Source organism: Micropterus dolomieu, linkage group LG01, assembly GCF_021292245.1.
Source record: "Micropterus dolomieu isolate WLL.071019.BEF.003 ecotype Adirondacks linkage group LG01, ASM2129224v1, whole genome shotgun sequence".
NCBI classification, from domain to species: Eukaryota; Metazoa; Chordata; class Actinopteri; order Centrarchiformes; family Centrarchidae; genus Micropterus; species Micropterus dolomieu.
The window spans coordinates 52,732,500-52,751,086 of record NC_060150.1 but is presented as its reverse complement, the minus strand read 5'-3'; the positions used below and the strand labels follow the sequence as shown (position 1 = coordinate 52,751,086).

General features: G+C 40.6%; 2 protein-coding genes across 3 annotated transcripts in view; both read left to right on the top strand.

The window, feature by feature from the left end:
• commd1 (copper metabolism (Murr1) domain containing 1) lies at positions 1-12,815 on the top strand. The gene is made up of 3 exons (XM_046047088.1): positions 1-205; positions 1,888-2,178; positions 11,451-12,815. Exons 1-3 carry the CDS (start codon positions 32-34, stop codon positions 11,556-11,558), a joined length of 573 nt encoding a protein of 190 aa, XP_045903044.1. The 5' UTR covers positions 1-31; the 3' UTR covers positions 11,559-12,815.
• A 2,086-nt stretch (positions 12,816-14,901) lies between these two features.
• Positions 14,902-18,587, top strand: part of b3gnt2a (UDP-GlcNAc:betaGal beta-1,3-N-acetylglucosaminyltransferase 2a) — a 12,684-nt gene continuing 8,998 nt past the window's right edge. Inside the window, exon 1 of one of the 2 annotated variants that reach the window (XM_046049411.1) lies at positions 14,902-14,976. The gene's annotated coding sequence lies outside the window, so the exon portion shown is untranslated. Of the gene's footprint in view, positions 14,977-15,035; positions 15,269-18,587 lie in introns of those variants that run through there. The other variant, XM_046049403.1, reaches the window with a different exon arrangement.

The window sequence follows — 18,587 nt, the reverse complement described above, 5'->3', positions numbered from 1 at the left end:
ACGATCCGTCAGCTTCATGTGACCAGGAAACATGGCGGATGTAGAAGTAGCGAAGTCTTTGAGCGGACTGTTGAACGGAATAGCTCAGAAAGTATATTATAACAACACCGAAATCACAGAGGAGCTGCTGAAAGATGAGCTCTACCCCGAGCTGTCGGAGGAGGAGTTCAAGGCTCTGCATGAGAAAATGAAAGGCCTGCTAAAGGTAATAAAACACCTTCATCCTGGAAGTAACAAAGCAGAAATACGAGCCTTTTTCTATGAACGAAAACGAAGCAAACTAAAAACTATTTTATCTTTTAGTGGAGATAAGTGATAAGTTAATAAATGTCAACTGGCAATGTTTACTTTACATTTTGCAGAAGCTGTAGCTGAAGCGTCTCTGAAATTACAGCCTGAAAAATTTGTGACAGTGACTCATTTTTGTCTCTTATGCCTTAATGTCATTATAACCAAAGCAGGATTAGTAGTAACACAGGAATAGTTTAATGTAAAAAAAAAAAAAAAAAAAAATCACAGATGGAGTGAAAGAACAAGATGCTGCCAGAAGTAAAGTTTAACCAACAGTTGGTAAAATATTTTTATTTGTTAAGGTTTTCTGGTAAATATCAGGTAATAACCCATGTATGTAAATCCCAAATAGACTGTCTTTAATGTTAATCAAGCGATCAAACTGATGTGTTTCCAGTAATTAGTCTGCTCCTGTGTGTCTCCCCTGTTGCCAGCAGGGGGCACTATCATACCTGTTAATCAGGTTATCAGCCTGGCTCCAGTGCTGTTCACACTTCAGGTGTAAAATGATTAATGTAAATCACAAAATAAGAATCACTTTTTCTAATTTTTCCTTTATTTAATCAAGTAAAAGTGACACAATTAAATTAGAAACTTTCCAGGACACATGAAAATATTCTCACAACATAAGGAGACGTAATAGAAAATGGTTGAACACTATTGCGAAAAAGCATACATTACAGTTAAAATGCACAGAGCACAAAGAGCAACAGTGAGATAATGTGCAGCTTGATTATTTTATATTAATATATTTGTGGAATATATATATAAAACAGCCAAACATACTAAAACAAAATGGTGATAACAGTCATTTTTGGTGTTGTTTACGGACAATGTTTTTTCTGAACTGAAGTTGTTGATTAAAGTTTGTGCTGACACTCATAACACTTATTTTCTGTATATATCTCTGTGCAATCTGGTTCATTTGGTTGCATTTGGTTCTACAATAAATATGAAGAAGAAGAACGATGTCTAAAGACCTGCGAAGATTAGGCAAATTAACCAGCTGGCGTAGGCTGTAGGCCTGGCTGTACACAGCAATGCACAGGCATCATTATTTCTAACCACCATTCATGAGCAACATTTATAAATGAACATCAGGTTTGACTGGAATATAATGACAAACTACAGGCTGTGCTTGACCAATAAAGCAGCTTTTTTGTGTGGGAGTATAATGGAGAGACACAAACTGGATAAAGTTCTTAAAATAACTCCAGCACAGAGAAAGCGCCAGTTTGGAAGGTCATTAAAATATTTCCAACTGATAAGAGCTGCAGATCAGCTGCAGGACTCACGCCTGTGTCGCCTGACCTTCAGAGGAACGTGATTTTAACAAGCTTCCTTACCTGTCCGGCTCTGCCAAGCTCCAGCTCCATCAGGGCAGGGTTCCTCCAAAGGTTCCTAGTTCCTTGGTATAGTTCCTTTGGTCGAAACACGGCTGTAGTTGGTAGAAAACAGTGACTGGCTTGTGTCATTTTGAAGAATAAATCCTGACCGTGGTATCTCTTAATGCTCCTGCTATGACTGTAGAGCTGCAGAACTCCAGCTTTGTGGTGCAGCTGATCCTCCTCATCCTCCTTTTCCTCCATTTCTCAGTCTATTGCCACGGCAGACATGGACCATGCCCAGCTGGAGGCCTTCCTCACGGCGCAGACCAAGAGGCAGGGCAGCAGCGGGGTGACTGCCGAACAGGCCGCTGCCCTCTCTCGCTTCTGGAAGAGCCAGCGGGTCCGGGTGAGGGAGAGCTTGCTGGCTCAGAGCCGCTGGGAGCCCGGCCTCAGGGGCCTCTCCTGGAGGGTGGACCTCCAGACTGCAGCCAGCCGGGGGGATGCGGCTCACAGCGGCCCGGTCGCCCTGATGGAGCTGGAGCTTGGCAGAGCCGGTCAGGTGAGACTCTGATGCTGATCCAGCTTCACACATTAATGCTGGGTACCGACCAGCTAGAGACAACTTCTGGAGAATTTTGCTCAAGAGAACAACAGCAGCAGTCAACATTAAACATTTACCTAAAAGGTCAGACAAATATGTAATATAACTACTAACAGACTGAAATAAATGTGAGTTCTCTTTAACTGGGACACAGTTTCTCAGTTCCTCACTATATAAAGGTTTTACATAATCAAAACAGTAGTGTTCATGGGACAAAATATATACAAAACGAATACTTAAAGATGTCAACATGGACACTAATGTTTCCTGTGTGCTCTGTGTACAGTGCAGCAATAGAAATGGAGAGGCTGGGAAATAAAGATAGAATTGATTGATCACTGCCATTGATGTGTCCACGATGGCAGCCCATTCAGTCCACCGAAAGAGCATTTATTAAAAGTCCCTCTCTGTCCGAGCCGGCTGTCCCTGCCCACGTGAATGGCACAAAAATAAGTTACAGTTACAGCTTTTAAGAATTTTTTAACATCATTTTTATTGATTTGATTTATTGATTTTATTGATGGGCTCAAACAGCCATTGAGGAGACATTTGGTAGTGTTTGTGGACATTGCTGTCTTTCCTTTTTATAATGGTTTGGACTGGTGAAAGGTCTTTCTACCTCTAAGCCAAACAGCACAGGCATGCACAGGCATGCACTGGTTTTGGGTATGGCAGGATACTTGGCTCTGGATTGCTGGTCTCTTAATAAACCCAGGTCCCATGAGAAGGCTAAATTTACTCTATCTGGGTCCTGGGCTGAAAACAGTTTCAGAGCCTCTCCCAGAGGATAATAGGCAGTGCTACTGTTAATGTGTGACCTTATTTGAAATGAATAGAGCAGGTCAGTAGTACTTCATGTGTATGGTAGAGATTGTTTGGGGTTTTGAATGCCTTTTGTATGAACAGTGTTTAGTCTTTACACATTATCAACTTCATCTTCAAATGTCAGACTGAAAGTCAATGTCTTCCTGTTTCTGCTGCACTAGATCCTAATTAGCTGCACAGGCTGTGTACCATCAAACTAGAATTGAAGAACCACCTCTAATTAATGTTGATTATTTTGGCCTGTAAAGGTAATCAGGTAAAATAATTTGAGTGAAAAACTGAATTTGGTTGTTTAAAGTTAACCATTTCAAGCAAACCCCGAGAGGATCCAGGCTGTAAAATGATTAGTGTCAACAACAAGCAGCAGCTGTTCATTCAAAGAATGAATTTTGATTTTTGTGCCGTTAGCGTAGGAGTCAGTGTCACTGACCCGTTAAAGTTATTTTGAATTGATATAGTGAAAGTGAAGCTGAGGAGAGCGGACAAACTTGCAAGCCACAAACAAGCCAAACCATTCTGTGCTGTTAAGCTGCAGCTTTCCCGTTTGATTTCAGTTGTTAGTTGTTGTAAGGAAAGTGCCTTTTTTGAGTACATTTATTCATTTGGCTGATGCTTTTATCCAAAGCGACTTCCAATTGCTATATATGTCAGAGGCCTCTGGAGCAACTTGGGGTTAAGTGTCTTGCTCAGGGGACCATTGGTGCGTCACAGTGGATTCCAACCCGGATCTCTCACACCAGCGGCATGTGTCTTATCCACTGCTACATCATTTTTTTTTTTTCACGGACCAAATAACAAGCTGGAAATGTTTCTGGATGTAACACAGGAGTTAAAAGCGACTGTGGCGGCGGAAAACCGACTGGGAGTCGTCGCAAAGTAAATACGGCGTGTTATTTGCACGGTACAGTTAATAAAAATCCCAAATCAAAAACTCTTGTCAGTAGCACCGTGTTTCTGCTTTGCATGACTTATGAGACCCAATCAGAGAGCCAAACGTGAGCATCTGCGTAATCGTTTCTAAAGTCGTCCAAACAGGGTGGGCAGCGTTTTCAAACTTCTCCGTTTTAGGTCTTCGTTTTCGCTGTTGTAGTCTGGACAGGAGGGGCAAACGTAGCAAATGGTCTCTGTTTTAAAACAAAACGCAGTGCTGTGGGTGGGCCTTTGCAGTAGTCATGGTTATTTATTAGCTCCAGCTCCAATTGGCAGTGATGTAAACATGACTCCTGGGTGGACAAGCAAATTTTCACCCCTTTTCCAGCCCTACTCTTTCATTTCTTTTCATCTATGGATTTCTATGAATGTCTCATCCAGATGGTTTATGTTGTATTAGCATGCTAGGCTAACAGTCCGTCAGCTGTGACTTTTGCTGCGTTCCAGGCAACTCGGAACTGGGAAATTTCCAACCTCCAACTAGAAAAAGAACTCGGAGAAACGATATGTACCCCGACTTCCCGAGTAGCAGCCGAATGACGTCACACAACAATGGCTGCTCCCATGGAAGCACACAGTGTATATGGTAAACCATAAACTAAAAGGCAAAGGAAAGTATTAACTTGAAATAATACATATTAGTATCAAATAGTAAAACTTGTTCTGCATGTAAATTAATGTAGAAATATAGAAATATTTTAGCAACGTTATTAGGTAGGTGGTTACAGTAAACAATCTCTGAATGTCATCTTCTCTGCCCAAAAGATATTCAGGAAAATGTTAAAAATGCCCAGAAATGTGAAAACATTTGGAAATATACCATGAAACTTTGAGGATTACCAACTGATGTAGCTAGAAGGATACACAGTTAACAAGTTACGTATATAAATCACTTATTTTTAATAAAATGTCCATCCTTTACTGCAGCTGTGGCTCAGGAGATGGAGCAGGTTGCCCGTTAATCCGGAAGGTCGGCGCTTCAATCCCTGGCTCCAGGCTGCATGTTGAAGTATCCTTGGGCAAGATACTGGACCCAAATTGCCCATGGCAGCTGTTCCGCCAGTGTGTGAATGTGTGTGAATGTTAGTTTCTGTTTGAGCACTTAGACTCAGTGTGTGAATGCAGATGTAGTGTAAAAGCGCTTTGAGTTGTCGCAAAGACTAGAAAGGCGCTATACAAATACAGTGTTTACATTTGCTTTAAATATCACCAATTGCTGAGGGTTTAACTGTGCATAAACCTGCCAAAGAAAGTTTGCCACAGTCAGCCATGTTTGTTGTTTACATTTAGCGTCATGCACCACCCTGCAATTAAAACACTTTTTCAATTTGGAAATTTCCCAGTTCCGACCGGTCTGGAACACAGCATTTATAACTGCCCTGTGACATCACACAGGCACCTGAAACAAAACTGTCACCTTCCCAGCACAGTGCCATTAACCAGAAACACTGCAGCTCTGCCTTATTTTTACTCAGAAAGTGGCGAGAAATGATTCCATGAAATTATGTTCAATGTGCCTTGTGATTTCAGTACATTCATGTACTTTAGTCATGAAATGTATCACACAGCCTAATGTCTGGAACACTTGCAAGAGAAAATTGAATCTGCAGAGCCCAAGATATCCTGACTTTTAGTCACTTGTAGCTCCAAAGACATCCTACGTTTCACATAACGCAACTCACTAGGGTTTTATATTATGCCTTTGCTGTGGCCTTGTTGCTCCAGTGCGACCTCTGACATATACAGTAATTCTAAGTGTCTTTGGATAACAGTGTCAGCTAAATGAAATTGCAGCTGAGTTTCTGTTTTTTTTTTCTTTTTTTTTAACGATGTTAAGCTACCGTCAGCAAAACTTAACACTTCTTTCTTATTTTTACATCAGAGGAAGGCTGCAAGACTTTAAACAAAACCATTCTGGAGAAGAGTTTAGATTTATTCATGGTGCAGCTTAACATCATCCTGGGAAACGAAAGACATGCAGTTCATGTGCTGTGGATATTCTTCAGGACCTATCACAACAAAGGGTAAACGTGGAGGAATTTTTGAGTTTTCACTAACTAGGGAGCTAGGGAAATAAATACAAACCCTGTTTCTAAAGCCTTTATTTACCACATAAAGGCCTGGTTCTCTCTGCCTCTGAGGTAAATAAAGGCCCCTAGTTGATATTTCACAGCATCCCGGTGGTTGTGTTCATTCTGATTATGGGTCATAGGAACTTGTGCTCGCCATTTCAATTGTAGAGATTCAGGAAACGTGGACTCTAGCATAACTATGTATATCTGTAGGCAGCCATTTCAAACATTCGTCTCTGAGAACAACCAAGAGTAAATACAGTAAGTATCTCCTTGGATTAGCCGTTGTAGCTACCTGCCTGTTTGTTTAGAGGCTGTGTGCAGTTCATGTAGGTGAAGAGCATTTGTTTCATTCAGATATATTGTTGTCTTATTTTGTTCTTGTATGATTTTTCATCCATTATGTCCAGTTCAGCTCCAGAGGGGGGGGGGGTTAAGCGTTGGCTCCTCTGCAAGTCTCTCATCTTTTATTCCACTTCTAATTGTTTCCAACCATTGACTGTATAAAAGAAGCAAGCCACAGTCCTTCCAAATCAAAATGTGGGCTTCTGTTGTAGTATAAAATACCCAAATCCATACTGATGACTTCACCTGGTGCGGTCCGGTTAATGCGCTCAGACACCTTAAACAATCTAAGACCTGGATCACGTAGGTGGATTTTATTTTCAGGCTGTGCTGTGGATGATTGGTGAGGTCTACGAATTGTTTACCTCATATAATGTTCTTCTATTTTTAAGTTTATGATGGAGTTAAATGTTTGTCTGGAAAAATCATTTGAAATTACATTTTTATTGTTTGGTTTGTAAAATGCTATAGACGCTATGGGCCCAGATGTCCCAAAGAGATTATGCACTGTTGTCTGAGAGAACATGTGTGTGTGTGTGTGTGTGTGTGTGTGTGTGTGTGTGTGTGTGTGTGTAAAATGTAGATATTTTGGGCATGTTGACCACCAGCAGAGGTCAGGGGTCAGCTTGCCTCATTCTTGCTTAAGACATGATCGGCGACGCCTAAATTAACCTGGCTGTCTGGAGAGTTCATCCTGTTTGTCACTGGGCTGGTTTTTCTGCTGTGGCTTCTGTTCTGTGCAGGAATGTTTTCTACCTGCGCCAAAAACAAAAGCTCCTCTACTGATCATGTTTTTACCTGCAGCACTGACACTCACATCAGCAGCAAGGATGCCCTCTAGACATTTCTACTTGTAGCAGCGACGCTTTAACCCAGTGGGCTGACTTCCTCAGTAATTCACACGTTGTAAGGAAAGCATTTTTATCCAGCCAACCATTCACCTCACCGATACCTACAATGAGTGGTGTCGCTATTAGGACCGGACTGTGAACAGCTGGTGATCGTTCCCTCTGGCTGGATGAATTTTACGTGTGATCCACATACTACTGCAGCTGGGGGATCTCTGCAGCGCCACGCAATTTTCTAAATTCTTCCATCTCACGGAGAAAAGAAACAAAATTTGCTTTATTGGCATGAATATTAATACAACAGTATCGCCAAAGCTAAAGGAAAATACAACAAGCAATTCAATTCAAATAGTTCATTGAATAAATAAAATATTTGTATTTCTATATATTGGATATAGAATCATCTAATATTGTTAATTTCTCTACGACTTCTTTCATTACGGCTGTGTCTCCTTCTGGCAACAATAACAGCAGCCATCTCTGCAACACTTGGCGGTTTGCACCTTCTTTTCCAACATATTAAATCCAGATGCTGTTGCACTCACATGAAATCGCTTGTAGGCTTGTTAGATCACATTGCGTGCAGTAAATAAATGTGTTGGCATGTTACCCTCCCACTACTTTGCACAATGAAACTGGAACACCCCAAATTGCATATTCATTAAGTAGTACATGAACAACAGGTGCTATTTTGCACTTTTGATATACTTCATTGTGCGTGCACACTGTTAGTAGATCAGCTTACGTGTTATTTGATGGTGATATCAAGTTAGCACACGTTTTTACTCACGCAAACCTTTAGGATATCTGGCCCATAGTCCACAATATTACATAGGCCAGATAAAACGGCAATGATTCCACGTTCTAGAAAAGAACCTGACTGAACTTAGTGCCGGTTTGGTCAGTGCTGATGGTCAGAGTCTGATAGCTTACACATACATCTGTACATGAGATTTGCGCAGCACAGCAGAGCAGGTGGGCACGCCAACACTGACAAACATTTGGCTTGCACTGCTCCATCGTGGCACCTGAAGCAACAGTACTAAAACTGGCCTGTTGTTGTGCTTATTCCCATTCACTGATCAGTAACTCAGTAATCAGTAAAATTAAGATGAGATCAAGATAAGGATGCGTGAACACTCCTATATTTGGGCTTGTAAATATTTTAGAGGGTGGACTGAATTGTTTGGGAGTTTTATGGGCTTTTCATTCTGAAAGCTGGTGCGGAGTTGTCATTGTGATGTGTTCCTGATGACAGTTTGTCCTTGAAGCGTCTGTCTTGTCCCTGTTCTCTCTGAATGTGAGCCAATCTGCAGGTCCCACGGCTCAGAGAAAGTAGGTCAGCAGACTAAAGCAGCATGCTGCCACTCCGCTGTATTATACTGTAGGATAAACATGCAATCATTAGTGCATCCAAATTAAATCTAATTATAGCCAACAGAAGGAACGTGTAACATTAACCAACAAGGTGACCTTAACTCTTAAATCCCTGCCGGTGGCGAGGGATGAGACGATGCCCTTCATCCGTGTGGAGGAACCTGCTTTTCTCGAACGTCAGACTGGAAATTAGGCCAACGTGTTTTCATTTTCATTTGATTTCCATTTGCATTAGTATGTTCTCTGATGAAATGATTAGTTGATTGATCCATTTGTTTATAAATAGAAAATGTATTACCGTTTATTTTAATCTTATTTATGATGCCAAACTTCTCCTGCGTCTCCTTATTTTATACTACTTGTAAAAACTAAATTGAAGATTTTAGGTTTTTGACTGTTTGTTGGACAAAACAAGCAATTTGAGGATGTTACTTTAGCCTCTTTGTGATGAGCATTAATATTTTACTATTTCCCCCCTCTATTTTCTGACAAATGTAGACAACAATTAACTGAGAAAATAATCTAGAGACTAATTGTTAATGGAAATGATCATTAGTTGCAGCTCTGTTATGTTACAACTATGTATTGGAATCCAAATCCAAAAGATTTTTTGTGTTATAAATATCACTGAAAGGGTAATTCACAGCTTCTCGCCACCTGAATCAGCTTGTCGTGCTCGGCCTAATACATCAGTCTGTCTGAGAACACACTACAGTACATCATAATAAAGTTTTTATATCGCCGCACGCCTACACGTCTCGTGCTCGGTGCTAAGGGATGTGCCTCTAACCGAGCAATAGGCGATGCATACAGACAATAGCTGTGTCCGTGGTAACCAGGAGAAGGATCACAATGTCATGGTAAACAATTACAGGATACAATAATGAGGGCAGATCCAATACCCTCAGATTACAGCTGAACCAGACTTCATTCATTTTTAAGTAGCATGTAATTAACACAGTGCTGGTCAGTGGCAGGAGTTTGTTCTGCTGTATTCAAACTATCCAAGTTCTCAAAGTCTGACGCTGTGCGACGCAGTCAGGAGATAATGTTGTCTAGGGCTGAACAGTTTATTGAAATTGTTTTGAAATCACAATATGACCTACTGCAATTTTCAAATCACTGCAATATTTGTTAAAGGCAGAGATTGTGTGTCAAAATGCCATTTTTAAATTGAATACTGTCGTGCTGCAGAGATGTGCTGGCCTACGCGTCATATTCTACAGACTTAATAAAACATCTTTGTTTGATCCTTGCAGAAATCGCACCATAATTCTGTGTGCATTTTTCAGGAACAGGAAGTACTTTAAAAAAAAAAGTTGATGTCCTCATATGACGACATTGGGTTTATTTTACTATATAACACAATAATGTTACCGATGTGTAATATAGTAGACTGTTAATTTCAACAGAACATGGCTGTGCAAATTTGTAAACCGTGTACCCTAGAGGGCACAGGCAACTGCCCCCTAATGAGGACAAAAGGTCTAAGTTAAGCAGAATGAAGTGTACAGTGCAGGGAGTCCTAAACCTAAAGTTCCCATATGAGGACACTGGGTATAAGGAGGGTAATATCTTTTTCAATGAAAATGAGAATAAGGATCATTCCCCATAATATCACAGATTATATCGCAATTGTAATATCAGTCAAAATAATCACAACTATGTTCTATTTATTCAAATTGTTCAGGCCTAATGTTGACATGGAGTCAGTTAGTTAGCTACGACCTGAGCCCAATTGTTTTATTATATATTTGTTGGCACCATTAGAAATATATACCGAATTAGCTGTTAACATAAATGAACCATTATCACTGGAGCAGTGCTGAAACGGTCGTTTCTGAGCTTTCTTCACCAGCGTGGAGATGTGAGACGAGCGTGTCAGGTTCTCTGTGATGCTGATTCCCAGAAACCTGAAACTATTCACCTGCTCTGCCTCAGCTTCACTAATGTAGACAGGAATGTGTATCTTTATCTCCTTCTTCCTAAAATCAACAATCACTCCTTGGTTTTGCTGATGTTGAGCAGTAAGTTGTTCTCTGAGCACCACTCTGCAAGATTATGAATTTCCTCCCGATATGAAATCTCATCGTTATGTGAAATCCGGCTGATGATGTTGCTGTCATCCGCAAACTTCACAATGGAGTCCTTTTCATGTCGGGGGATGCAGTCGTGGGTGTACAGCGTGAACTGGAGGGGGCTGAGCACTGAGCTGAAATCCACAAACAGCATTCTGATGTAGGTGTTGTTTTTCTCAAGGTGTGTGAGGGCAGTGGAGATGGCATCCTCTGTGGATCTGTTGGTTCTGAAAGAAAACTGGTGAGGGTCCAGGCTGGCTGGGATGTTGTTCTTTATGTGCTGAAGAACCAGTTTCTCAAAGCACTTCATCAGAATGGGGGTGAGAGCTACAGGGTGGTGGTCGTTCAGACTGGACACTGCAGACTTTTTAGGTACAGGAACGATGGTGGCAAGATTAGAAAGGCTCTTATTCAAGTACAGACTATTTACTTCAAATCTTCCATGAGCTGTCTGTCACACCCACTGCTGCAGCTCCAACTGCCAACTGGGCTGATAAGTGGGCCAAACTGCAGTTTTGTTTTTAAGCACCATCTTGAACAAATCCCTTTACTCCCTTTAACCCTCTGTCTTACTGTCATTTTGATAGCTACAGTACAACAAAAGCCTCGTCTCTCTCAGGACTAAAATGTTTGACTGGCCAACCATCTGACACTGACATCACTAGGGCCACATCGCTATCAAAGCTAATAAACTGAATGTCTGTACTCTAAATGGGAGTGTGAATGTGTTGTAATATAATGTCTCTCTCTCTCAGGACTCAGAGTTTGTGTGTCTGGAGTTTGATGAAGCCAAAGTCAACCAGGTGCTGAAGAAGATGGCTGATATCCAGGAGAGCATCGACAGAATCGTCCACCGCACCTAAAACTCAAACAGCAGAGAAACAATGGGGCGTGGCTCTGACTGAGAGACGACCGACCAACTCCAGCTCTCTACTCACACACAAGTGGGAGTGGTTCAGATCTGTATATGCCAGAAGGGATCCAATGTGGCTTCTGCACCTGCCTACAGACTCAGAAACGAAATAGTGTACAAGATATGATCACCATACACATGCATTTAGACATGTTCAAATCTGCCATAATTGAAAGTGCTGGACTGTTTTATTACATCAGAGCGACCCTTTTGCTGTCCTCCTCTGATAGAATGAATGTTCCTCTCTGATCACAGCGGCAAAAAAATGCAGCACTGGCCTTTTAAGATAAGGGGACGATAAGGTCATTGAATAAAGGTTTTCAGAGTCTTTGCAATTAAGAAGTTTAAAGCAGGATTTTTGGATTGTACAATGGAGCAAAAATCTTTCAAATGAACACAGCAGTTTGATGTCAGAGGTTTGACTAGGATGATATAACTTTCAATGTGTTCAGGGAGCGATTGCAGATAATCGAAGCATACTACTGATACCTAAAATGTTAGCAAGGTAACATAAGCATTTAGCTCAAGTAAAGCTTACAAAGTCCAGTTTAGACTGATAAAGGCTGGCCTGTTACGGCATTGAGAGGCCTTATCAGGCAGCTGAAAAGTGTTTAGAGCTTCCTGTTCCTTTAAGACAGAGGTGTCATCATCCAGTCCTGAGCCCACCTGGTGTCAGGTAGACGTACAGGTGAGGCATGGCCCATCAGTCTTTAAGAGGAACAAAAGCCTGCAGGACATCAGCACAACCTATCATTATATATCATTTTAGTGGTGCTAATTAGCAGAGTTTCAGGAGCGGGACCACACAACAGCCACGTCATCGCCAGCATTTCCATAAATACCCACACGTATCCTGCATCCGTCCCCTACCACCCCTTTCTCTGTCCTGCCTCCTGATCTTCTTCCTCTTCCATAGGGTTATAAGGGGGTCCGTCGTGCCCCGGTGCTACGGCGGATTTCCCTATCGTAGCTTCCCCACAACGCTTTCGAATGTCTCTTCGGCAACCGCAAGTCTCGTACATCTTCTGTTTCGATCATCAGTAAATCATTTAATCACACCTGTTGACTGTGTGGTCCTTGCTAGGGAAAAACCGATCCAAGACATGCAGTTAGTAAATACTTTCCACATCTATCCAGTGGGGTACACCACTTCCTGTAAGTGAATACTTATTGTGCATGTTGGTAAATAAATAAATAGTGAAATGGCTTCTTTTTCTGTGACTGTGTTCAGGTAGGAGGCTTCATTAGATCCGAGGTGGATTACGCTTATGTGCAATAAAAGCAGATAGCGACTTAATAAAAAAACTCAGTAAAGTTTGTACCATATAAACCCGGTACAGGTCACATTTCTGCTTTGGAGCCACAGGATTGCACTTTTAACCCAACAAGTTTATGCTCCGACATTACTGTGGTGTAATATACTGTATATAACAATGTTCTATAACACAGAGTTGTACCCATTAATATTAAAGGCAGTGACTGAGTCATAATGTAAAATCAGATGGGTTTTTTCAGTTCTCCATGGTGTCTCAAATACTGAAACAAAGCTATATTGTTTCATGGCCATAAATACAACAATGATATCTTTATCAAGCCCTAAAATATAAACAGGCTTTGTCAGTGCTTGCAGGGTAAAACATCAGGGTGTGGAGATACTGGCCACTTTATAAAAAAAGTTTTTTCATGTTTGTCATAATTGCTTTCTACTGAAACCTCAGTAGACTTAGAAGGTCTACTGAGGTTCACACTTTGTTTAGCTGCTAGTTTCAGAATTACATTTCACTGTTACGAGATAACTGAAGCATAAAGTGTTTCTAAGACTACATTCACACTGCAGGTTTTAATGCAAACATCTGATCTATTGTCAAGCTTGGTGTTTGTTTTTGTTAAAAAAGTAAAACATTTCACTCATCTAACTCATGCAGAGGTAAATAAAGGAAGAGGTGGCTGACTGCTACTGCAGCGAGTGGATGAGAAGTTTTTATTCATATAGCTTCAAGTGACAAATCTGTCTTCACTGTTTCTACAACATAAGAAAAACTTCACCAAATGCACATAAAAATTATAATGAGGGTGGGGAAGATATATTAAATGTTGCAGTGGATGTGAGATGTGAACTGAAAGAAACAAACAAATCTTATTCATAATCAAATATTAACAGCAACGTTATGTATATTGTACTTTCCTGTGTAGCTTTTCTCTCTTCAGTCCTATTGTCATAATTCAGAATAAACTGCTCAGACAAAAGGTTGAAAGGTTGTTCATATTCATTAAATTTATCCAATGATTGAGAAATCTTTTTGAGATTAGCAGTATATTCCAGCTGTGGCTGGAGGTTGGTGCGGATGGAGAGAGAATGGCAGACATTCAGGCTGTTAGATCCCTAAATTCGCCCCTGCTCGAGTCCTCACTAAGACCAAAAAAGTGGATCACATCACTCCAGTTCTGAGGTCTTTACATTGGCTTCCTGTATGTCAAAGAATTGATTTCAAAATCCTGCTGTTAGTTTATAAAGCACTAAATGGCCAAAATACATTTCTGATCTTCTGCTTCGTTACGAACCATCCAGACCTCTCTCAGGTCGTCTGGGGCAGGTCTGCTTTCTGTCCCCAGAGTCAAATCTAAACAAGGAGAAGCAGCGTTCAGTTATTATGCTCCGTATATCTGGAACAAACTCCCAGATAACTGCAGGTCTGCTGAAACTGTCAGTTCTTTTAAATTAAGACTGAAGACTTTTCTTTTTACCATTGCTTTTAATTAAATATTTACATGGTGAGAAATGAGTAGGTTATTGAGCGAAAAGATAATGAGAGTGAGATTGAACAGAGTGAAGGAAGTGGTCTTAAATCTTGCGCCTGAGTGATTTGCAGGACTCTCTGTCCACCTGTAAACGTACAGGTGGGTCCAGAGTATAACTGGATCAAAGTGGCCTGCTGACAGACATGTCCAGGTTTCTCTGTAGTGTCCGAGGGTTTTTGGAGTGTCAGTGGACCCAAAGATTGCTGTGGACCCGAGTACAGACTAGCTAGAGAGAGTAGATTAAGTACACTTCTCTGTTTATTCTTTTTTCAGAATAATTGTAACTCAATTATTTGCTCAACCCCTCAGCCTGTTTTTATTTTCCATTTAAAGCTTTTAACCCTGATTGTACACTGCACTGTAACTTTTACTGTCCTGTTTTACCCTGATTTAATGTGATTGTTTAAAATTTTGTTGTTGAAATGTGCTATACAAATAAACATGCCTTGCCTTGCCTGCAGGTTACACAGCCACACAGTTCGGACAGCTGAGAGCTGCTGATGGCTCCCATTCAACCTGAGGGAGGAGTCACTGCGCGCGCAAAAACCCAGGAGAGGTGCGTCTCCACAGTACGTTCCTTCTTTTGTCCACTCATGTGAACAGAGGATGTGTGACTTTTGTGTTTATGTCGGAGGTTTGAGGATTAACGATCAATCGAGTTCACATTTTGAGGATAAGTGCGCGCCAAGCTCTCCAAAACGCGCCGCCTGGAGGATGAGGGAGGCGCTTTAGTTCAGGTGCAGAAGCTGCCGCCTGTTGATCACAGCTGGACTTCCTTTTATTTCACAACCAGGGCGAAAGGAGCCAAAGCCAAGGGTTTCTTTTGCCACAGAATAAACCGACACGTCTCAGCTTTAAACGGTAGGTTTAATGAGTTTACTCGCGAAGGAGATCTAAAAGTACAGAAAGTGCAGTTTGACTTTGTGCTTGTAGACACTGGATACTGTAACTTGGATGACGTGTTGAAGTGAACGAGCGTTTATTATTATCTAAAACATTGGAGGAAAGTGCTCTGGACATCATAGGAATATCACAGGAACAATTATTAAGCTTCGTAAACAATCAGCTTCCTATGACTCAGCAATTAGATATCCACTAAAATATCAACGCCATGGATTAGTAAGGATGATCTCAGTGTTAATACAAGTTGTAGTGAAAATCAAAAGGTAGAAAATATGTTTCATGACTTAACATATAAGTCCCTTGTGCTCAGCTTAGTGCTTGAACTTTAATAGGAAGGAATAGACTTGATCTCATGTGGACAAGTCAGAGGTGGTGTGTTACTGTAACTGAAGCAATTGTGGTGACTGTAAAACATTTGCATTGTTGTCCAAGTGAAATTAACTCTGAAGGAAAGATACAAAATTATGATGAAGATAACTAAAATATAGGAAAGCCCAGCTGGGCCAGGACCCCGAAGTTTTGTGGTTTTGGCTAATTTGTTTGAGGAAAAGAACCGCAACAGCACATTATTATGTGTTATGATTAACATGCTTCACCTGTCTCATGGAGGTTACAATCTGATGATTTCATCTGACAAAGTGATGTTTAAAATACTTCTGACAACTGTCACAATTGTGTCAACAGTGCCGATTTCCACATAGGCCTACTATAGCTACCATTTAACTAAATATGTGCTGCACTTCATATTGCATTATATGCACAAAGACAAGACAGAAGGCTTTCAAGTGGATTTTATACATTTGTGAAAATAATGTTACAGCCTGACCTCTCCTAAGTTTTGATATAGCCAATCAGATGCAAAGACCAGATAGCATGTGACTGAAATAATTCATTTTTTATCAATAGCTGGACAATATTTTTATGCGTCATCTTGAAGCTGTATGTCTTGTTTTAGCTATCATCACAGAACCTGTAGTTTGTCAGTGTGTTCTCATAACCTCCTATTATCCAAAGCATTTTCTGAGCAATCAAAATCCTAATCATAAATACTTTCTTGATCCCTGAGGGGGACTTGTTGAGTTAAAGTTGCTCACTTTGCCAAAAAAAAGGCATTAAAGAAATAAAAATAATAATAGTTAGCAAGCAGTACTGATAATGTGTAGAGATTGAATGGATTAAATCTTTAAAAATTGCAGTATTTGGACAGAGTAAATCAGAGTATTGACATTAGTCAAATATTGTAACAGCGATTATTGCACACAAGTCAAATATAGCACTTACAAGGTCAAGATAAAGACTAAAGAGTACGAGTGTCTGACACGCTGTGGGAGGAGTTAAAGAGTTTGATGGCCACAGGCAGGGATGACTTTCTTATAACCATAAACTACAGTGGTTAGTGTTGCGACACACAATCTGGATGAGAAATAGGCACGAATCCATTTTCTCCTTTTTAAAAAGCTGTGAAAACAACAAAGACACTCCGATACATATACCTCAATAACAGCTCTGTAGATCAAGACATGACCTGAAAGGACTTGCTATAACAGTTATCAGATCACTATCGCTATGCGCACAGGGCCAGGTGCTGTAATCACTATCACTATGCGCACAGGGTCAGGTGCTGTAATCACTATCACTATGCGCACAGGGTCAGGTACTGTAATATAATCTTACTGGTTATTCATGGAGCACTAATCTAAACACGTGTTACAAAGTAAATACAACAGGCAGTAAATAACATTTGCCCTTAAATGAAAGTTTATTGTCTCCTTGACATTTTGCAGGTCTAGTTTAGCCTCTATGTGATTTTTCATGCATCAGTCTGAAGGCATGTAGAATCATCAACCAGAGGTGGGTGTAATGAAGTACATTTACTCAAGGATTATACATAAGTACAATGTTGAGGTACTTGTACCTTTCTTGAGTATTTCCATTTTATGATACTTAATACTTCTACTCCGCTGCACTTTGTAAGCCAATATTGTAGGGGGGAGCGGGGTAAGTTGTCACATGTGTAAGTTATCACACTGTTTATTACTCCAACACTAGAGGCTCAATCTCAAAAATCAAATAGCCACTTTGTGTGACTTTTTGTTCTTTGTGATCAACCTCCTGTTCACATGTGGTCATGGTCACGCTAATCTGCAGAGAGCACAATTTTCCTATTATTTCAACTCCAAAAGTAAAACATTCGCACTTTACATTTTATGCTATACAACTTTGTTAGATATGAATATTCAGAATCATAATTTTGCATTAAGTAGAGGAGACAATAACGTCTTTTTATAGCTAACCTCTAGATTTAGCCAACATTAGCAAACATGTTATGTGGATAGACACATGCATGTGTCAACAAGGATAGTAGACAGCATAATACACCTGGTATTTATTTGTAATTGCAATGAGAAAATGTGTTTTTGAAGAAAGGAAGGAATGAAGGAAGGAAGGCGGTTTGAAATTATCAACGAAAGACAGAGCATGGCAGCACACCACCTGACATTTGGGCTGTCACAACATCAGATTTTCACTACACAATTATCATGGCCAAAAGAATTCACGATAATGATATTATGGAGCTGACCCCTGAATCCATGGCTCTCTCTCTTGTTTCTTTGATGATGTCAAAATACTGTCAATTCATGATAACTTAGCTTTATTAACTTAACAACACAACTAGCTAAGACCTTACTGTAACCTAAATGTTTCCGGTGTCAGGGCTAACAAAAAACAAACTGCAACTTACTCTCTGCCGTAGGGACATCTGCAGGATGTGAAGGCAAATTTGGGTGAACAGGATTGTGTTTTTTCCCCCCCTTTTGTGGTCACTGTTCAGGGCACGTCCTGCAGACTGGGATGTCTACCAACACCCTGTCTTTTTTACAGGATCCAAAAAACTCCCTCCCTGGTGAGCTAACTTTTTTCGGATGTGGGTAGAGTGTCTCACTCTCGTCTGACATGATGGAATTTGCGTGTGTAGCATAGACCGTATAAAACAAGGTCAGTAGTTGCCGAAGTGTGGTACTACCTTGATAGCTATTTACTATGGTTTATTCTTTAATCAAAAATCATCCCAAATCAAGGCAAGTAGCTTCAACAGAGAATGTTGATGCTCTCCTCAACAATGTCGAAAATGTGCAGTTTTACTGTATCGATGGGGTCCGTGGAGGTCCAGAAACCAGTCAGTATCTGGTATGACCACCATTTGCCTCACACATCTCCTTCACATAGAGTTGATCAGGTTGTTGATTGTGGCCTGTGGAATGTTGGTCCACTCCTC